General features: G+C 35.4%; 3 protein-coding genes across 5 annotated transcripts; 1 reads left to right on the top strand and 2 right to left on the bottom strand.

Annotated features, from left to right (window-relative positions):
• Positions 1–824: 824 nt before the first annotated feature.
• Positions 825–10,008, bottom strand: LOC143465928 (cilia- and flagella-associated protein 251-like). Its single transcript, XM_076964457.1, has 22 exons — positions 9,681–10,008; positions 7,981–8,163; positions 6,968–7,254; positions 6,597–6,745; positions 6,280–6,451; positions 6,012–6,115; positions 5,734–5,836; positions 5,070–5,225; positions 4,754–4,843; positions 4,511–4,598; positions 4,006–4,231; positions 3,665–3,850; positions 3,464–3,523; positions 3,225–3,304; positions 2,973–3,106; positions 2,608–2,772; positions 2,223–2,449; positions 1,894–2,133; positions 1,571–1,805; positions 1,419–1,509; positions 1,212–1,349; positions 825–1,142 (listed from the first exon to the last, which is right to left on the bottom strand). Exons 1-22 carry the CDS (start codon positions 9,880–9,882, stop codon positions 946–948), a joined length of 3,513 nt encoding a protein of 1,170 aa, XP_076820572.1. The 5' UTR covers positions 9,883–10,008; the 3' UTR covers positions 825–945.
• Positions 10,009–11,020: 1,012 nt separating this feature from the next.
• LOC143465930 (tetratricopeptide repeat protein 19, mitochondrial-like) lies at positions 11,021–16,549 on the top strand. Of its 3 annotated transcripts, none has more exons than XM_076964462.1 (9): positions 11,021–11,451; positions 11,564–11,656; positions 12,360–12,430; positions 12,618–12,739; positions 13,045–13,197; positions 13,278–13,488; positions 13,811–13,959; positions 14,073–14,247; positions 16,024–16,549. In XM_076964462.1, the coding sequence occupies exons 1-9, from the start codon at positions 11,351–11,353 to the stop codon at positions 16,059–16,061; spliced, it is 1,113 nt and encodes a 370-aa protein (XP_076820577.1). In that variant the 5' UTR covers positions 11,021–11,350; the 3' UTR covers positions 16,062–16,549. The 3 variants fall into 3 exon arrangements, with proteins under 3 accessions (XP_076820577.1, XP_076820575.1, XP_076820576.1); XM_076964460.1 differs by having other exon boundaries at positions 11,023–11,451; positions 14,516–16,549; XM_076964461.1 differs by lacking the exon at positions 11,021–11,451 and adding an exon at positions 11,457–11,475 and having other exon boundaries at positions 14,516–16,549.
• LOC143465929 (kelch-like protein 10) lies at positions 14,076–20,947 on the bottom strand. Its single transcript, XM_076964458.1, has 13 exons — positions 20,643–20,947; positions 19,663–19,771; positions 19,344–19,486; positions 19,104–19,283; positions 17,518–17,624; positions 17,264–17,418; positions 17,037–17,139; positions 16,689–16,852; positions 16,484–16,575; positions 16,120–16,225; positions 15,712–15,852; positions 15,346–15,563; positions 14,076–15,176 (listed from the first exon to the last, which is right to left on the bottom strand). Exons 1-13 carry the CDS (start codon positions 20,828–20,830, stop codon positions 14,912–14,914), a joined length of 1,971 nt encoding a protein of 656 aa, XP_076820573.1. The 5' UTR covers positions 20,831–20,947; the 3' UTR covers positions 14,076–14,911.
• Between the last annotated feature and the right edge of the window lie 448 nt (positions 20,948–21,395).

The following is a 21,395-nucleotide window of genomic DNA, read 5'->3' as shown; positions in this document are numbered from 1 at the left end:
CATCTTTCTTGTCATCACTTTTGTTTTTAAGAGGCAGGGTATTTATTAGGGAAGCAATATGAGATTTTAGTTCATTGTCTTTAATTTTTGATACCTCCACCAATGCTTGTTTAAGTGTAGCTTCTGCTTCTTCAGTTCTTCCTGAATAATTATTCTCACTGCTTTGTTAACAGATGCAAAAGTATCTTTGTTTGGCAAAAGTTTTTAAGGCTATAGAAGTAGATATGCTATAGCGGGAAAAGTGCAACTGTATGGTGGAAAAAAAATGATTTCAAAAACATTTTTTCAAAAAGATTATTGCTTAAATAAGGAAATTAGGTTTAGGTTTTTAACTATTGAAGATCTATACGTATTACATACTGTTTTGTCTTGGTTGACCATGGTTACAGAAGACGGGACAAAAAAGTCATTCTATTTTGAAAGTCGCTTAATAAATAACAAGAAAACTTAGTTTCGAATTAATTAAATATCTTAATTGCGCTTAATTTCGAATAAATAATGCCATATCTAACATGACATATAAAAATATAAGCCGAAGCATATCATGTTTTTAGTGAGAGCTTTTTTCTCAAAAGTGACGCATCTTAGGTGATTTTCCCCTAGAGACAATATTTGACTTGCATTTCATTTAATAAGTTATACTGTATCAAATATCGATACTGAACCTTTCTTCCATATTGTATATCTTTTTGACAGTTTCCTTTTCAATTTGTTTCTTCTAGCAACAAGATTTCCGTTAAACTTTTAAGGTTAATTTCACTGTTTTAAAATGAAACACTATACCGGATATTCGGAATGCAAAAAGCAACTTCGCAAAATTTTTAGAAGTATCGTTTATTATAAAACATGCGTTTACAAAATATGCAAAGTTTTAACAGTAAAGTGTAACCAAAGAAAATCTTATACTATCGGTGAGTCTTTATTTGCAAACATGATGTATAAAAATCACTCGTATAAATTAAGGCCCAGTATGTCACTGGCAAATTGATTCGCTGTGATATAGTCTGGTAATACTTCTTCCAAATCCTTGCTGGCCTCTTCGTGATCACGTGTTTCCCCTAATTCTGCGCTGCCACCTTCTGCGCAGTATCCAAGCAATGTCGTCAGGTATTCAGCAAGTTCGTATTCAGTCATGTGCTCACCTGCAAACAAAAATATTGTTGAACTTTTCACCGCACTTACAGGCTCCATTTCCAAAAGCAGCAAGTCACCTTTGCGCTGCAGAATGCTGAGCAAATCGCTTCGGTCTATGGCGGGTTCCCCATCGCTCTTGACAGAACCGAGCACCTCAAATGCTTTGTACAGCTCATCAGGCGACAAACCATATGCAGGTCGATGGTTTATGTACACTGCAGGAAAGAAGGATGACATCAAGCCTGTAAAATGAAACACGACGACCGATACAACAGCCAACTCACGTTTTATGAAATCCGAAAGATCGATTTCAGTAACGTACTGCCCTGTCTCTACATACTGGCTAAATTTTACTTCGTTTAGCATGTCTTCAACCTGCAAAAACGGATAAATGAAATAAAAATAACCAAGAACATAAAAATCAAATCAGTTTTACCTCCTGCTCCGAAGGGTAGAAGCCAAGTGCCCGCATGAGAAAAGGAACCTGATCAAGTGGAACAACTGTGGAAACTTCTCTTTCTTCGGTTGTGTTGATCCCTTGACTTCGCAGCTGGGCGTAGTAAAAGTAATTTTCAAGTTCCGCAAACATTTCCCCTTCTCTTCCTCCATCAAGTAAACCATAAAATGGGATAAGATCTTCACCTCCCAAAGCAGCGACTGCCTCCAGGGACCTACAAAGCGTTTCCATGGTTCATCTTTCTGGATTATCCTTAAGCTATCCAGATTTTACCGACATACAACAATATGCTAGTTACTCACGTTCTGTTCACCGACCACATATGCACGGTCGCTTCTTTACCACCGGCGGTGAACACATATCGCCCATCATTGCTACATACCAACCTTGATACACCGTCTGGATGGGCTATGAATGATACTGAGCGATGTGGATTCCCGTCCAAAGGCAGTAACTGAAGACCAATTTTGTTATTGGTTGCATAGCAAAGCATTCGATCTACAGATGGGTCTGCGCCTGGTTCTGGTGGAACCACTAACATTCTTGAAAAATATAAACTTGACTTGACAAATTGATCGTTTCAGTTGTTAATCTAGATTCTAGACCGTTTAAAAAAAGATAAAACCCTCACCGCTTAGCAGGTGATCCGTAAGTCGGCCCAAGAAGTGTTCTTCTACACATTTTTGTAGTGGTGTTATACAACTTCATCTTGTACTGATCATTGGCAGCGACCAAGAAGCTCTCTTTAGTGACTGGAGGATACCACGCAAAACAGAGTGGCACAGCACTTTGCTCAATGCGGTCAACAGACCGGAGTCTAAGATCATCTTTAGTACTTGTATTAAGGTCATACTCAACCTATGAAACAATAGAAACGTTAGTAGAAAATCAACTTCAATGCCTCCCACAAGTAAAAAGCTTATCTTGTAACCAAAAACAAGAAATATGTTATTGGAACAAAGACATCAACAATATAAACTAAAATTTCTTTCCAAAAAGGCCACTACTTTACATACAAGAACTCTATCTTTTCCCAGCGATAAAAGGCGAGGTAGATTAGAATCAAGGTCTACACCAAATTTCAAGTCTTGAATTGGTTCATAATGAGCACGGTATCTCCCAAGGTATTTCCATTCAGAATTTTTGTCTTGAACAAATACTGTAGTAATGTATTGACCATCCTACAACAAGCATGTAAAGAACTGCTGATTTTTGATAGATGATAACATATAATTAATAAATTGTCACTATATTTTATATATTCTGTTTTCTGTTATAACAATAACAGTACATAAAAGACAGCGCGTGTCAACCATACATTGTTTATGTATTTGCCTCTTTAATATGTATACTTGTAATATGTATATAGTAGCAACGTTACCGCGGTAGCCAGGTATTTTGAGTTGTGTGAAAATGTGCAATGTGTAATTGCATCCCGAGCATAATGGAAACATATTTCATCATTCAGTGAGATTGAGTCAACAATGTGCACAGCTCCAGATGTCATTCCGATTGCTACAAAGTTAAAAAAACAACATTAAGATTACCAAAATATGTTTGAACATGCAGTGAAAATGCAATTAAACTTGAAAGTATATGAATTTTACCAGTAAGCTTAAATTATTGTGCTTACCCATTTGCAAGCCATCGTGGCTAAAAGACATACACTGAATCCTGGACCTGTTTTCAAAAACCCTTGTCACCAAAACTTTCCTAAATTCCAAAAAGTAAAGGAAAAAATTAACTGTGGTTTGAAAGCAAGTTTCTGCATCAAATTCAACGTTTTAATTTAAATGAAAATCGTTGCTCTTGTCAACAACAGCCAAACGTTTTACAGTATCCAAGAAAATAAAATATAGGCATACAACATACTTTGTTTCATAGTTCCATATTTTAAGTAATCCTGCATAACTTCCAATACAAAGCCATGCCCTAATAAACAAAAAACATGACCACATTAAATGATAAACATATTAACTTGAAGCAGTTATGATCTCTGAAAAATCTAAAAAAATACAAAAATTTAGCTGAAGATTCATGAAGACATAGTTTAGCAAAGAATAAAACACTAACTTGGTGGGACAGGCTGCCAAGGCATGCACTGCAGCATCATGCTCTTTTTGTACTGGAGTAACGAGCGTACCATCTGCTTCAACATGAGTGATTTCTGCTGACTTGGTAGACACCACAAAATCTCGAACGACAAATGTGCGAGCTTGTATTGTGGCATCATCAGGGTAATTCTTACCATTTGGTGACCTGTATGAGGAAAGAAAATGTAGGTTATATAATAAACTTGTGTAAATTATACAAAAATGCCCTACATAGGTAGTACAAATTTAAGTTGAATTTTCCATCGAACATTAACGCAAAACTAACAAGTTTTCATATCATTTAAAAGCAAAAAAACTTACAATCCTGATACAAATTCTGGTGAATACTTAAAAGTGATTCCATTGATAGGACCCAGGCGAAAATCTCTGTACCAATTGATAAGGTTTAGCTGGTCATCATAAAAGGTAACATGACCAGCCATGTCACCAGTGACAACAAAGTTTTCAGTTTGAGAAAGTGCAGTAAGACCCCTATCTTTCACACGAACAAGTTTTAATGCACGTTTCTTGTAGTCTGCCACAACTCCTTCAAAACAGTAATAACAAAAGGCGTTTAATTCAAATCTATAGTTCAACTAGACATAAAAGTTTTCATATCTCGCAAAAAGCTGAGTGTATTTTTGTTAAACGTTTTTGAATTAAGCCTTGTGTGCTTACATTGATCTTTAATTTTGCCTTACTCCGTTATGAACCTACATATACTTCGTAAACACTTACACAATCGCATTTTATAACAGTACACTATACTGCACACTACTATGTTATACACATCTGTCTAATCTAGAACAATCTTGTACGACCCTACCTCCATTTTTAACATTGGGTCGTTCAGGATTCCACACAACTATGTTCCCTAGTGATGTGGCTGTGAGAGCTCTTTTGGATGGTTCAGTCTAAAAGTTGCCAAATATTTCCATTTTACCAATCAATATTTAGTTTCTATTGATGGGGTTAAAACAATTTAGATAATGATTTAGGCAGTGATTTATATTTTATTGTATAACTTGGGGACATTTTATTGTGTACGGCATAACATACATTAACTTACCTGGAATATAGTCTGACTGTAAAGTCCTACACCTCTGTTAAAGACAGTATCAGATAAATATGGAGCATCATATTTAAGCTGCCCAGATGCCTGAAAAATGCGCTTGTTATTTTAAATTGGTATGATAAAGTATTTAAAATGAAAGAATACTGTATGACTTAAATGTAAAAAATGGATGCAATAAAACATCAGCTTAAATAACGTTAAACATTCTATCTAACTATCATTTGATCATACCAATACATGAACAAAATATAACTTGCGTTTTCACTTTAACTAATGTTTAACGTTCTATCTAATTACTACACAATCATACCGATGAGTAAAATATAACTTGTGTTTCACTGTTTGTAGCAAAAACTTGGTTGTTTTGTGGGTGAAATTTGATATATGTTTGCTGACCATAAGTGGAATCCAAGGTTACAGAAAACATTGGCTCTTCAGATGTGTTTGTCCAGTCCCATATAGAGACCTGCAGATAAACGAAGCAGCAAGTGTATCATTATGTCATTCAAGTATTGGTGACTGCTGACCTATGTGGTTGATTAGTGTGCTAAAATTTCTAAGAACGTTTTGCTAAATATATGCTAAAACAAGACAGATACTAATGTTATACTCAGCAGGAGACATGATATTTATGAAACGTTAAACCAACCGAAAAAACTACAACAGTCAAATTTTCTTAAAAATTAACAATGGTCCTGAAACATGTTGGTTATTACGAGTATAGTTTTGTGATTCAAATTTAAATTTAAATCTTGAATTCAGTGTTAAATGTGATTATTTTACAGCATTTTGTTTTGCAATTTCGAGGTGAGACAAACCCAGAACCTAGTGATAAATTAATGTCTCACTTGCAACCCATCAATACAATAAAAAAACTGACATTTCTATAAAGACAAATAGATTGCATGTATTAGGCATCATTAAAGCTTGAATAACTAGTAACGAATCTTATTAGCCAGCAACCAAAATTTTACCATTTGTGGTGAGGCTGATGTAATAGAAACGATGTATTTTGCATCCTCAGACATACCTAATGCCACAATTCCAGGCAAGTCAAAAATTGTTTGGACTGGAATCCTAAAATATACAAGCTGGTGCTAAATCTTATAAGTAATGCCAGTGATAATGATTTTATAAACACATTATGGTCATTATGGCCTATCAGTCTTGAGCAAGTGTAGCTGTTAGAAGTTTACATAGGTATCTTTCAAAGAACAACACAACTAAATAAAATATTGTTGTAAGATGATACCCAGTGTAGGAATCCCAGACAATGACACAACTTTTTGGGCCTTTGTCACCAGTAGCAATCCAGCGTTTGTCTTCGCTGCATACCATGCAAGTGATTGCGTTGCCCTATTTAGAAAAAAAGAATATGAATTTCATCAGAATTATGTGAGATGTATTATGTTGTATGAATGACTGCAAGGTAAAATCATCTGTGACAGCAACCTAATGTGACTACCCAGTTAGCAAGTCATGAGTACTGTAAATGTAAAAGTATTTTTGTAATAACTCACATGGCCCTGAAGTATCTTCTGTTTATTGTTCTTGTAGTCATAAAGCACAGCCAAGTGGGAGGCAGCATAAAGAATCAATGATCGATGATCATCAGTTAAATTGATACATGGAACTCGTCGATTTAGGCCAAAAGTCCATTCCAAGTTAAGTGGCTGGTTTGCTTCATCAGGTCTGAAAGTTACAGATGCGTTAATTTATTTGGCAACACTATTTAAAAATCTTATTATCAATACGATAAAAACTTTCAACGTGGATTTTACAGAAAAACATATCTGTATCAATTATTCACATCACTTCCCTAGAAAAAAATACTTACTGCAACAAACTATCTTCAGCAATGGCTTTTGTGACATTTGATTCTTCAGGTACAGAAGGAGGTCTTGGTATTTCGCCATGTTCAGAGCTTTGAGATTTTTTTTGCTTTTCAGACTCAGCTGTACCCACTGGTGTTTGAGGTTTCGGGGACTAAAAATTTAGGTAAATGAATGTTTCTTTTAAACAATTTATGTGCTTTTGATTTTGTAGTTTACATTATTATTAAATTAGGCGATATACAGTTAAGTGAAAAAATCTTCCTTATTGTTGCGTCTAGTGTATGTATATCCAGTATTATTTTTCTAGAACTTACATTTTATGCACATTAGTCATTTGAAAAGCACAACATATGATAAGTATCAAAACACTAACTTCTGGTTGAGCTGGTAGGTCATCTGTTATGCCTGCAGAAGGAAGTGGAGTTGAAGCCATTTTTTGGTCTTCAACAACAGTAGGCTTGCTTTCATCGTCCTTTAAATTTGCTTCACCAGAATCACCTTTTTCTTCAGAAACAGCTGCTTTTCCTTCATCAGCTTGAGAAACCGCTGCTGGTGGAGTGGATGCCACAGCATCTTGACTTTCAATTGGAGTTCCAGGTTTTTCTTCAGGTGTACCAGGTGGTGGACTTGGTGAAGCTTTTTTGCTTTCTACATCATCTTCTATAAACATATTAAGTCGGATAAGATATTATAAACCACTAACTAAGTATTGACAATAAAGTGCAATAAAGTTAAATGCACAAATAAAAATAACCATAAGCTGGGCAATACGCCTATTGAGAAGAAGTCAATTATACGCCCTGATATTTATGCCGTATGTCACAATGTAATAGTTTGTTGATTATGCTGTGTTTAATCTTAAACACATATATCTGAAAATAAATAATAGCTTTTTTTATTTTGTCTACTTTCTTATCTGTGATCTCCTAGTGAGTTATTTAGCACCTTTTTGAATGACTGTTATTGTGTCTTCTGCTATTACTCAATATTATGTCTTTAACAGAAGAATAGTGTCAGAATTCTTGTAAAATTGGTAAAACACCATCAAAATGTCAATGCTGTCTGTTGTTTTCATTGAGACAACAGTTTTAAACGCACATGTCTTTGGAAGGCAAAAAAGATTTAAAGGTGGCCATGAAGAGGTTGGGAATGATCTCAAATCAATACAAGAAACTCATTTTTTCAACGTTAAGGCCAGTATGAAAATGCTCAAGAGCATCTAAGAAGATGCATTTTCTGGATGCACAAAAAAATTGGAGAAAACAGAAGGTACTGCACATTTTATGATTTGGAGAGGATTACTATTTAAGAAAAGATTTGCAGGCTTATGTACTTTTTCAGAATAAAAACTATATTTGGCAAGCTTTGCTACTTTTTTTGACAAACCTTGTGGTACTCTGCCTGTATCTTTGAGATCAAGTGCATTGTCCTGTTCAGTCTCTTCTGGGGGAAGTTTTTCGTTTTCATTTTGTTCGTTTTGAGCTTCGTCATGTTGGACATCTTCAGCTCTTTCGTCAGGTTGCAATTCGTCTGTTTGTTTGGAACCTACACTTTCTTTGGAATCAGCTTCTAATGAGGAATTGTAGAAATTAAGATGATTATATTACTTAATATTTGAAATTTATAGAAATGTTTAAACACTGGGACAATCTACTAAAAAAAGTTTATATGAGGTTTTCAATGCAGGGCGAGAGATGAATAGACACCCTGTGACTCACAAAGCAAATTTATTGCTTTCACTAAATGAAATGTTGCCATGAGTAGGCATAAAGTATAGGCCTTATACAATGCTATGTTATGTGGCCCATAGGGCACCACAGTTTTAGGAGAAAAGCTTGTTGAAACTAACTTACTACATGTTGTGTGAATGAGTAATTTAAATGCTTTGTTCACCCTCATTTAATCATTGTCACATCACACCTGAATACAAAGTAAAACCAATCTTTTTAAAGAGAATGAAAAAATTCTCTGTCTACAATTTGAATAAATTTTTTTGAGTTTGCGTTTACACTATGTGCCCCATTAAAACTTGATTTTTGAAACATTTTTAGCAACGCTATGCTGTCGAGACACCAAAAATTCCTTTGAAATGCTAAAAAATAAAAGTTAGTTGTGATTAGTTGTTCACCTGGCTGCATCGTGTAAGTTTCCTGAACAACTTCAAAATATCAATTAATGACTGACTATATCACATCATAACCTATTCCTACAACAACTGACATACAACAATTCCATTTTTAATTTATTTATATATATATATGTAGATCTATATATTAATTTAAAAGTAGATTTACATTATATCTATTCAAAGGGTGGAGTTGGTCATGTAAAAATCTTAAGTCAAACTAAACTTTCAACAAAAATGTCGCACAGCCTGACAAGCCTGCAAAGTTTTTAGTTCTTGCTCATGTTTACACAGAAAGTTGCAATTTGCAAACCCCAACTGTGACAATTGGCAAAGTTATGTACAAAATGTTTTTATAGTTGAAATGTACAAAGTGCTCTGTATGTTTTTCACAAAGTGTGCAATGATATCATTGAGGTACTGCACGAAACATACAGCATGTCAACACATATGGCCATGGTGAAGCATGGAGAAAATATACTTTGCTCTTCCGTTTTTCAATTCTTTAGATGAAAAAGTGCACAGTGCCTCCTTTTTTGGAGATCGCAGTTGTCATATTTGTTATAGTATGCACAGAATACACCCTGGTTCAGCGTGTATAATTACTTCTTCACTACAAACTGAATGTAAAATATTGTAATGGTTGATGAAGAAACAATGTAAAAAAAAACAAATTAATGTCATTATTGTATTAACCTTCTCAAAAAGATTTTTAGTATAACGTAATTTATAGGCTACGCAGCCTAGATTGCAGTTACAATATACAATTCAGCCTAAATTGGTGACAATAGCACATAATTTTTACAAAAATCACTACAAATTTTATTTGTAACTTTACCAGCCCAACTCAGTTTAAACACTCAAAGCTGCCATTCTACTGTTACCAGTAGTGGTACTGCGGTACATTATTTTATATAGCTATGGCTACTTAAATGATAGTAAACCGTTACTAAAAACAAACCAGTTTTTGGTTCTTGAGACTTTTCTGTTGCATCTTCTGTATTAGCATTTTGGGGAGAACTTGGCTTTTTTTCTGGAAGATGATCGATTTCTTCCAGCGTAGCTGTTTCATTGATTTCATTTTGATTAGCAAGAGCACCTTCAACTGGAGTGGGTGGAATGCTGGTCTGAGTTTGTTGTTCTATATCTCCATTCTCAGCCATTATACAAAAATTTACAAGAAAACTTTTTCATAAAACACATAAATTTTCTTAGCTTACAGGCTATAGCCTAGGTCCTCCAGAGTACAGATTACAGGCTATAGCTGTATAACCAAGGCTTCCAGTAGCCTACAGAAACACAGAAGCATCAAACATTAACACTTACAGGCTTAACAACCTGACAACACAAATACGTTGATACGTACAGGTACTGGATAAATGTTCTTCATTTAGACGGACATCTGATTGTTGCATATACTTTATATGTATTATTTACATACAACTATATATTTTATAAGGTTTTATCAATCAAGTTTGACATAAAGTATCGATGTTTAGGCTTTTCACCTCCCATACGCAAGACTTTCAAGAACCTGGTAGAGTGGCTGGTTGCTACGTTACTGTGTTGTCTATATAAATCGCATAGATATCTGTGCAGAAATACAATCATAGACACCTAATATAAAAAAAATTGCATTTAAATGAGTCTTTGGAATGTTGAAGGTTGGATATTTTCGTGAGTGGTATGATATGGCATCAGAATCTTTATCTTTGGACTGAGGAAAGCCTTTGTACAATTCAAACTTGGAAAAAAGCCTTTTTGCTTAAATCAGAGTTACCGAGCTTTTCTTTGTGCTAGTTTGGATAAACACTTACGTCTTTATTTGTTTTTTTTTATGAATTATTTATACATATTTATTGTCCGAACTTGAAACTGTTCACTTAGACCACTAAACAAGAACAGGCCTTGTTACAGCCCTGGCTAAGGATATTAAAATGGCACCTCCAGTAGGTTTCGAACAAGAGTTGCGCTATTGTGTGCTCAGCGCTCTAATCTCATTTTGTTTCTGACAAGTAACGTCAGTATCAAACATAAATTATCCGCGGATTTACTGGATCCTTAATTCATATTCAAAAGGTAGTAAACAATTCATTAGCAATTCATCATACCTCTAACCAAAGAGATTTAAATCTCTCTAGAATTTTTCCGTGGAGATGAAATAACGATAGCCAATAAACATCTTAAAATCTATAATCAGCGATATATTGTTTTTGAAAAGGGTAATACCCATTACTGAAAGTGATTCCCCTTCAAAAGCTTTGAATCGTTTGTCACATTGGTAACGCTGACCAGGTTGTATTCCAGATGAGTTTTGCCGAAGATCTTGGGCGTAAGATACGATCAAGCGGCAAGCATGGCAACTGCGGTGTCAATTTGCTTTATGTTTTCCTCTTGTTTAGAGCAAAAACAGCACTATGCATACACTTGTAAACTACTGGTTCGCAGAGGTCATTAAAATTCCAAGAACCGGTTCGCGCGAACAGGTGCGAATCGGTTGAATGACACCACTATAGTTACACAATTTGATTTATTCAGTCTTTAAATCAATTTAAAATTGAGTCATGAACAGAGGTTCTGTCCAAGTAATTAAGTGCAAAATAAATCACTTTCAGTGCGGCAGTGAAGCTCATGAAAAGCAGTATTGAGTTGGTTTATGCCAAACTCTGCAGTCTGGATGTTAGGCAAACTGACCTGCAGCGTTGTACGCATGGCACAGAACACACCCTGGGGTGCTGAATTTTTACACTATTTTAGTATGTATTATATTGCATGTTAAAATCGTTTACCATGAAATACATTGCTAGAAAAAGAAAATCTTTTTAGTTACTTTTCTCGTTTTAGTGTGAACATGTTCAGGACTTTCTTTATGACACAACTTGTTTGTTCTTCCTTTTCCTCTATGAGATTATCGTTCCGCTACATGTCTAGAAGAAGGTAATGTTATCGCATTTTGTTCAATATTTTCAAATTTAATCATGCTTGTTTTAATGATCTTTTTGGTTTCATGTAACATTTTGTACCAACTAGTGGTTTGGTTATAATTAGTTAGTTAATTAATCGTTAATCTGACTCCATTGATATGCGTGTTTGCTAACTTCCTTTAAGCTTTGTTGACCAAAGCATCAAAGCATGTTAACCAAACTGACAGTGTTCTTGAATATAGTTGTATTATATTGATTCACAGCAAAAGGACTATTGTTTTCAGAACTCATTGAAAGAGATGCTTTCAATATCACTGCAAAACTATACTAAACATAGAGAGAATGCATTGTGCGCTGTGGTAATGGTTACATAACCCGGAGATAATAGAAACTGGGATGCATTATAAAAACCAAAGCCAAAATATAGCAGTGTTTGTTGGTGAACATACAAAATAAAACGATAATAACATTACAATATCATTAGATCTGCGAAAGAATTCTGTAGGAATAAGGGCTAATTTTAACAATTAGCACAATTTAATGTTACAAAGTTTATATTTTGTTTAGTTTAATCCTGTACTGCTTTTGTGAAGGTCCCAGATTTTCATATAGTCACCATGTAATTCTTTTAAATTCATTTGCGAAAATTGTGCATACCTTAATCTTTATGTTGCTTGCATTTTTTTTAAATCAAAAATTTTACTGCATTGTTATAGGCCAATATGTTGTCATCAACAACTTTCGAAGGCAAGCCCCAAGTTTCAAAAAAATTCTCAATGTAGACCAGGTAGGCTGTAAGTTTTCCGTAATTTACGTTTTTGACATACATAGATTTTGACATGATTCTATTATGATTGATTATGACATGATCCGATTTTGACATGATTGACATAAACAGATTTTGACAGATTATGATACATTTTAACAGATGTTGAGATGAACATACTATAAAGATACTATGTTATGTTTTGTAGGTTTTTTGTCTGTTTTGTTGTCTTTCTCTTTGTTTGGAACATCGACTAGTACTGATGAAAATATGAAACAAGATCTTAATGAACAAAACCAAGATATAAGTGATCTTATCCAGAAGGGTAAAGTAAGCACAGTTATTCATTTACCACAACACTTTTGGATAAAAATACGTTATGGTTAGTTTTATTGTTGAATGGAACATTTAACTTATACACAGAAATTTGTCATCTTAAGAAGTGAATTGAATGTTTTTCCTGGAATAGAAGTTAATAAAACATCAACTTGATATATTTATTTCTAATCCTCATTTAAGATAGTTGGAAAAAATATAAAGACTAAAAATAAATGAAATAAACATAAATAATGATGAAAACAAAAGCAGAAGACAAACTATGAATGTTATTTATTGTACTATATTTGTGTTTGCAGAAAATGCTTGTAAAAGGGGAACACACAAGTAAGGCAGAAATGCTTTATTTGCATGCATTGCACATTGCATTGGAAAGAAAAGACCGTCGCGTTATTGCACGAGTTCAAGATCTTCTGGCAAATTTGGCTCTGACAACAAACCAACTTGACAAGGTGGAAATTTATTTCTACTAGGCTTTGTCATGTTGATCATGCTATACATTTCATCAATTAAATCTTGCATTATTATTTAGGCTGAACCGCTTTTTCGAAATGTACTACAAAACCTTATAGCAACTGGCACCTCACAAACTGATCCAGCTGTACTGGAAATTTCACTGAAATTAGCCAGTATATATGCTCAAAGAGGAGAAAAGGAATTAGCAATAACAGGTTATGAATGGTGCTCTGAAACATGCAGGAATAACGTTAAAGAAATGGAAAAGAAAAATTTAAAAACTAAAGGTATAATTACATGTAGCAGTGACTCAGTTTACACAGGTTGCCAAGCTGGACTACCATTGTCTTAGACACACGAGCTGAAAATTAAACATAATTTGTAGGCTATAAATGTGTAATTGAAGTAGCAATAGTTACCTACAACCAATGCAGTTATATTTTCTGAGCTAATTTCAGTTTTGGGCAGTTTTTTTATAGGTTCTTTCTTAAATCACAATTACAACAACAGCTTGCATGTGTTAAAATCTGCTCATTCTCACTTCAGTACAAATTACTTATTTCGAATATATGAAACTTACAACTACCATAACTACATTTGCATTGTTAGAGTATTCTAATGGTCTTGCTCTGCTTGGAATGATTCTTGATTCATATGGAAGATACTTGCATGATATTTCTGAAAACAAACTGGCCTTTGCTTACACAGCTGAAGCATTAGAAATTAGCAAGCTTCTTTTTGGTGAAAAGGATATACGGGTAACATTTAAATGTTTTGTTCAGAATAGTTACAGGTGTGTATATGAGCACAGTAGATTATTACATTTCCTGCATACTTGGTAATATGGTGCACCAAGCATATTTACTTTCAGACATTAGTCTTACTTAATGATTTATCATCCATCAAATCGACAATGGGTGATTACAACAAAGCCCTGGAATATGCAAGAAGGGCAATAAAAGTTGCTGAAGAAAATCCCAGCATTGCAGATGCATCTGAGAAGGCGATATTTTATGCAAACCTATCTTATATTTATGTACAACAAGGTAAACAACGGGATTTTTAAGTTATAGTTGTAGTATAGCAAATACTAACAGGTAGGGAAACTTCTCTTAATCCATGGCTGCTTTTCAGTTATTTTAGGAGCAGTAAATAATTAACAGGCTAAAAAACTCTTTGAAAAGTCGCACTTTCCCCTCTATTACATATCTATCCACTTCCACATCCATAAAAAACAATTTTTGCTATTTGTTACCTTTGCCAAACAAAGATACTTTTGCATCTGTTAACAAAGCAGTGGTAATAATATTTCAGGAAGAACTGAAGAAGCAGAAGCCACATTTAAACAAGCATTGGTGGAGGTATCAAAAACTAAAGACAATGAACTAAAATCTCATATTGCTTCCCTAATAAATACCCTGCCTCTTAAAAACAAAAGTGATGACAAGAAAGATGGTTCAAACAACTGAGTGATGCATTTAATTTTCTAACGTAACGGTTCGGAGGAACTTGAGTTGATATACTTTGGTGGAGTTTCGGTTTTGGCATTTATTGTATTATCCGCCATTCAGTAGGGAATTATGTCTTTGTGCCACCAGTTTTCAACATTTATTTCTCACTCTAATACATTAGCTTGTTGTTTTTGAAAAGCCTTTTATTTGCCAAATAAGTTTTGCTGGAGCAAAGGTTTCATAATTCTTCAACAAACGTTTAGCCTTGATCAAAATCTTCATCAATATCCTCGACCTCTGCTTCTCCGGGATTTTGGTGAGCTTCTTCATCACTGCTTAATTCGTCGCTACGCTCTGAAATTAAATTTTCCTCATCTTGGTTGATAGAGGAAGATACATCTTCACTTAAGCCCTGCGGCAAGTCACGGGGCACACAATAACGTTTGATTATTTCGTGAGGAAGTCCAGTGATAAGGCAACAGCTTAAGGCACTTCTGCATATATGCATTTCCTTGATAGTGTACCTGCAAGCACATAAAACATAAATGTTACCATCGGGTTTACATCCAGAAATACTTAGCACTTGGGAAAAAAATTATTACTGGGCAGATGTTGTTCTAAACATGTTATTATTAACATATCATGCTACGAATTATAAAAATTAGCGTTGTGTTATAACAGTGTTGTATTAACCATTCATCACTGGTGTCGTCGTACGCTTCCACGTCCGAGCACGTTCGTTGTCCGTTAAATCCTCCCACAACAATCAGTTTATCGTCAATAACTTCGATCCCGAAATTAGATCTGGGTGTAGACATGCTGTTTGTATTTCTCCAAGTGTTAGTTTGAGGGTTGTAAGCCTCCGCGTGCCGCAATCGATTTACACCATCGAAACCACCAACGGCGTATATCTGTAGGTAGGACGTATATTAGGCAGTAGAGCCCGTGAGTTTACAAAAGGAAAACGTTAATTCCAACAACCGAGAAGAAGTAGTCATTTTTATGTCGTCGATAAAGCAAGTTCAGTTGTAGGGTAAACTCAAACACTTTGTTTCTAACCAATCCGTGAAAATTGATGATGGAGACTCCAGATCGTCGGCTCCTCATCGGAGTAATGCAAGTCCAAGCAGATGACTCCGGTTCGTAAAACTCGGCCGTAAACAAGCATTCCTGTCCGTTGAATCCCCCTGCTATGTAAACCTATAACCTCAACGCAAACCTATTAGCAGTACAACGGAAACATAAAGTGGCAAAACGTTAGAATGTTATTTGCGTAGCGTTACAAATTGTTTCATTATGATAAGTGTAGCTTTACGATTATTCTACCTAATAAAAGTCATAATAATATAGCCGACTTAGCGTTTTTCACAGGTGTCCAACAGTACATGAAGCCAGAAACGACTCTATAAACAACTAAAATCATAACCCACCTTTTATCAGAAATTACATTCTACGCAAAGACCTTACTTTTCCTCGAGCGGAGGTCGAGCTTGCATCACTTCGCTTCTCGTTCATGTTTGGCAATATGCTCCAGGTTTTCTGAAAAGGATCGTAACATTCGGCTGCGTCTAACCTAAAGCAGATTTTTGAAAATAAACTGTTTTTGTTTTGCAAATACCTATCAGGGTAATAATATAGCATTGTTCCTGTGAGGATTTTGTTGCTATCACAATGTGTTGTATTGTATTGTTTATTTTTTATCATTTTCTGTGGGGAAAATAAACAATAGAATACAGTTTAATATGGACAAAATTCTACTTAAAAATGTAATTTTATTTTTACGTAGGTTATGATATAGGCCTAATGTTACTTTGCTTAAATGATAGCCTACCTTGCTTGTCCGTTCATTCCTCCAAGTGCATAGATATTGCGATCCAACACGGCAACACTTATGTAACATCGTTTGTGTAGCATTGAAGGTTCCTGGAGATATTTAACTTGTTAAGCCCACCACTATATGTATAGTATAGACTTACGAAAATTTCGTCCTACAATGGTCTTTTTACGCTTATGTACGGAGTCCATCATATGCGCACCTGAGTCCATTCAAACGTGGTCACATTGAACTTTCGCATCGAATTAAAGTGATTGGTGCCGTCAAAGCCACCAATCACATAAACGTATCCCGCGATATACGCAACGCCGTGATATGCTCTCGGTTCATCAGCAACTGTAAGATACTGGCCTTCATCGTCGTTGTCTAGAAAACAATGAATAAATTAGCACAAACACGAAAATAAACAAATGTTCTTGATAGCTATCACATAAGTGAACTTTTTCGTCTGTAAACGTATGTATATAGAACAAGCGCATTTTTTTTAACGAACTGTCATGTAGCAATCTCAGTGACAAAATGCTAATGAAACCAAAAGAATACCACACACCTGGTAATGTGCTCGCGTTTAACCAGGTTTCAGCTTTCGGGTCATATGCTTCTATTGCGTTTGTGGGACTTCCCCCGCTCCAACCTCCAATTGCAAACAGGACCTGTCACAATGTCATATGCTTGGTAAACAATCATGTTTCTGCGTTATAACTGCTGTCTACTGATAATAATTAATAATCTTTTAAGTTTCATAAAAACTTGAAGGCTATACTGCGTAAAAGAAACCTCAAACGGCAGGCGAGGACGCAACAATGAATTATAGAGATTATCTTGAGCAGAAAGGAGACTTCCATCGTGCGAGTGCAAATCACAGACCACTTTCATCGCTTCCTTTATCAAGGTACGGCATTCCGCCAAGCATTCAATCACCAAATTATTCTCTGACAATCAGAAAAAGGATATTTGCTGTAGCCAAATTTTAGTTAAGACAAAGAAAATAATTGTTTTCTTTGTAATGCCTTCTTGACCTTTATACGCACCTTTCACACGAATCATAAAGTATTCGGGGTCAAGCAATCCCATACGAATGCCTTTCAGCAAAGGCGTAAGATGTTGGATTCGCTCTTCTTTGTTGTTTTCCACCCATCTGTCACCAAAGTTGCATAAAATTTGTCAAATAATGAAAGCAACTGGTTAATGTATTGGACAGACAAGTTAATATCCAGGGCAGATTTTTTGAAATTGGGCCCCGCGCACTAACTAAAGCATAAAGTGAAACAATCTTAACTTGTTCCTTTTGATCTGAAAACTTGATTGATCCTTATTACACGATAAGTGAGTAATACGGCGTTACAAAGTTGTTGTTTACAGTGTTTCAAGATTCTTTGCCATAATTGGAAACTTTCTTGCCTGGCTTGTTTAAATAAAGCGAGCAGGTGTTGATTTTATTAATCCAATTGTTTGAAAGGTGGTGAAGTAGGATTAAGTCTCAGGATGTGTCACTTAGTGTATTATGTTACTTTCAGAAACATCTTTTAACACAGACAAGTTGTCATCATAGAGCAGACATGTGCAACCAGTGGCCCGCGGGCCGCAGTGCGGCCCGCCAGGTTGTTCCAAGCGGCCCGCGTGGTGCTCAGCAAAATGTTAGAAGTTCATACTAGCCATCAATATTTGATGCAGTTTACATCAAAGCAATGGAAATTTTCGAAATTTTCGCATTTTCGTGTCGTGGACTACATTAAATCTATTTCTTAACTAGCCTATATAAACTGCATAGGAAAGTCGTTTTATGATACTAATTTTTTCTGAAAAAATCATGTGGCCCGCGTTGTCATTCAAAATTTTGTATTTGGCCCTCCAGTGAAAAAGGTTGCACATGCCTGTCATAGAGTGACAAAAAAAGCGATTTTTCCACTTTTTTCAGCTATGTAATGGCAAGAAGAATGAATGCTATATTAAATCGATGTGTCAAGTACTAACTTAAAACCACAATATACTGTTTTCCATCGCAAAAATTGCTTTCTGGCAGAGAAATAAGGTTTGCTGAAACTTACCGTACGTTTTAATATGAAAATTCATTTCGAGACGTTTACAAACGATTTCTAGGGCATAAAATCACAAAATCTTTAGACTCCTCAATACAACCCTAAATAAGGTTTAACGTACAGTATTAAAGTACTGTAGAAATACAATCAAACGCTGATCTTCGTCTTTTATAAATGAGGTATAATTAAAGGGCAAGGGTAACGGTTATGAACATGAGCCCCGCAGTATGTAGCGCCGGTCTTAAGGTCAGAAACACAATAACGATACCGGTACTGCACTGGTAAACGTCGTCCCACGCAAAATAAGGTATAGAACAGGGGTGGGCAAACTTGTTCCATGAAAGAGTCACTTGCGGAAAACTACAAACACCAGCGAGCCGCAAAATAGTAGTGTCAATACAAATACGGTAAACAATGCATGGATAATGAACAATGATAGATATTACTATTCAGCTAGAAAAGCCAAAAAAAACATGTCGGCGAGCCGCAGATTGCCCACCTTTGGAATAGAATGTCTAATTTCTGCAACCTGGTTTCTGTGTACTGGTATAACCTAACCTTCGGTCCGATGTTCCTACCTAAATACTGCTTCACAAACGCACTCTTCCTCATGTACGTTGAGTCGGTCGTCGTTAATTAGCTTGCATATGTCATCAAACGTCAAGGAAAGATACTCTGCGCTTATTCTCGAGACTTCTTCAAAATGGTGAAGAATGTATTTTGTCACGGCATCAACCAATCTCGTGCAAGCATGTACCCTAACACAGAAGTTAGAAACTAAAACATTGTACAGTTACGAATGACAAAGCAAAGCAAACCTGGCGAATTGTCTTATTCCTATGCAATTTGTCGGCGTCAATTGCCGCTTCAAGAAAGCACAGCATTTGTCTTTGACGTAAATTATGAGAAACTGATCCGCGGCTGGAAGCAAGTCTTTGACGTTATTAGCTGTTACGGTAATCTGCAACGGAAACGTTCAAAAGTCGAAATTATTATCAAGCATTGCAAATTTGCAGTTGAACAGAACTTGCGAGATATGGTTTCCACACAGCAGGTCACTGTGTCTGCGGAATGCCAGGCAGCAAGTTCTCACCGGCAGCATCACGCATACGACTGATCATGCGGCTGACTTCTTACCTGACCAGTATAAGCAAAATTTAAAAGCGATGCCATTACTCTTGGCGATACACCCGGAATGGCTATCTCCTGTTTCTCGCTGCTTTTCCATTTTCCCAGAAATAGAGATCTACACAAGATAAGAATCAAGAAACTGAGTTAGAATATAGATAGCAAACAGAATGATTAATTATTTCACCGTAAGTAAGTCACGCGACCCGTGGATAAAAATGAGGGTTAGGTTACGAAAATAGGTATGCCAAAATTCAAGTCAAGCTATTTAATTGAAGTTATAGATTTAGATTCGAAAGAAGATTTAGGTTAGGTTTTTAGATTACTAGTTGTGACATTTACGTTAGGTTAACAAGAAACCATGAAAAATACCTTTGAACGTAAATTTTTTCCCAATGAAATAGCCTATAACAAATGTGCATATCCTACGCCCTACGGATTCTTTGCAGGGCCGGCTACAGAGCTGCTTTATTCGAGTTAGGTACGACTCGAGTAGCCTACTAATTTCCCAAATCCCTATACTGGGGTGTATTTGATTGTTTTGAAAATACTTGAATTGGAACTTGCCTGTTAATTTTTATAGTTGATTCGTTAATCGTTATTGCATATTGATCATTCTAAAATAGATTTATCAAACTATTAGTTTAAGCAATAGTTCTGTATTTGACCATACGTCTTTCCAAAGTCTTTTTTTAAATTTATTTCAATAAGAGCTATGTGCAAGAATTTATGGTGCTATGAAATATAAGATCGCAAAGGTATCGATCGATAGCTGAAAAAATATAATTAGGAATTAAAGAATTTCTTCCGTAATATCTATATTACAACAAAGTACTCGAGTCTTGTGTAGGCCTACCTATGTTGAGTACCGGTACTTACTTGGTAGCCTGCCTGCCACCAGGCCTGGTAATTGTACTCAAAATGTAAAATTAGTACTCGTATACAGCTCTGGTAGGTTAGCTTAAACTACTGTTACTATTTTGCTTTACCTAAAGTAGTCACTGCAGGCACACAACACCAAACGATGAACTGGGAACCTGACGTCCAGAACTTTGATAACAACGTCACAAAAGTTCCCTTTGTGTCTGCATTCGTTGAAAGACTGCCAGGCGTTATTCAGATGAAGTGACGATTTGCTTACCATGGAAGAATCCGAATCGCTTTGGCTTAAGGCCATTTTTATATTATCACCAGGCACAGGTAACCAAACAAGATTACTGCAGTTTTTCACACCATTACAACTATCCTGCCGAAAATCCTAATGCATCGTCATAACTTTCCAAAAAGTCTGCTTTGAGACTACCTGCTTATTTCTTGAATTATGTCGGAAAATCAATATTTATGAAGTACAATGACCATTATGAGTAAACAATGCTAACAAAATAACCTGTTATCCGGTGTCGTCAAACCAAAAAATGCTAACAACAAGTTGTTTTTATAATAGATATCATGCATTGTTTCTCCACAAAGATGGCAACTTCAGGAAATATTCTCAAACTAACGTTCGTTTTCTTATAGCGTTTTTATTTTTAATTCAATTTCAGGGCAAAAATATCTGAATTTAACTTTTTTTTTATCTAAATGTGATTATAGGTTATCCTCTTTCACCAACTTTTATCTTCGCCCTATCTAGGCCGTAGCTTCAAAAGCAAATGACGCACTAATTGCCTTCGTAATCTTTATAGAATTCAGGCACAAAACATTTTTAGTGTTAAACTAAGTTACATTTAAAAACCTAGGCT

Source organism: Clavelina lepadiformis, chromosome 7 (genome assembly GCF_947623445.1).
Source record: "Clavelina lepadiformis chromosome 7, kaClaLepa1.1, whole genome shotgun sequence".
Classification (NCBI taxonomy): Eukaryota; Metazoa; Chordata; class Ascidiacea; order Aplousobranchia; family Clavelinidae; genus Clavelina; species Clavelina lepadiformis.
Note: the sequence above shows the minus strand (reverse complement) of the source record. Positions and strands in the feature narration are given on the sequence as shown.

Bases quoted from the DNA above. Each gene is read 5' to 3' on its own strand.
- LOC143465928 (XM_076964457.1), bottom strand. From the start codon at position 9,882: ATGGCTGAGAATGGAGATATAGAACAACAAACTCAGACCAGCATTCCA. The intron at 6,746-6,967 runs GTTAGTGTTTTG...CTAAATTTTTAG, and splicing joins ACCTACCAGCTCAACCAGAA to TCCCCGAAACCTCAAACACC. The intron at 1,510-1,570 runs GTAAAACTGATT...CCGTTTTTGCAG, and splicing joins TCTACCCTTCGGAGCAGGAG to GTTGAAGACATGCTAAACGA.
- LOC143465930 (XM_076964460.1), top strand. From the start codon at position 11,351: ATGAAAAGCAGTATTGAGTTGGTTTATGCCAAACTCTGCAGTCTGGAT. The intron at 12,740-13,044 runs GTAAGCACAGTT...TTGTGTTTGCAG, and splicing joins ATCTTATCCAGAAGGGTAAA to AAAATGCTTGTAAAAGGGGA. The intron at 13,960-14,072 runs GTAACATTTAAA...ATTTACTTTCAG, and splicing joins TTGGTGAAAAGGATATACGG to ACATTAGTCTTACTTAATGA.
- LOC143465929 (XM_076964458.1), bottom strand. From the start codon at position 20,830: ATGGCCTTAAGCCAAAGCGATTCGGATTCTTCCATGGTAAGCAAATCG. The intron at 17,140-17,263 runs GTTTCTTTTACG...ACATTGTGACAG, and splicing joins GTCCTCGCCTGCCGTTTGAG to GTCCTGTTTGCAATTGGAGG. The intron at 15,564-15,711 runs GTTAGAAACAAA...TCCTACCTACAG, and splicing joins TCATCAATTTTCACGGATTG to ATATACGCCGTTGGTGGTTT.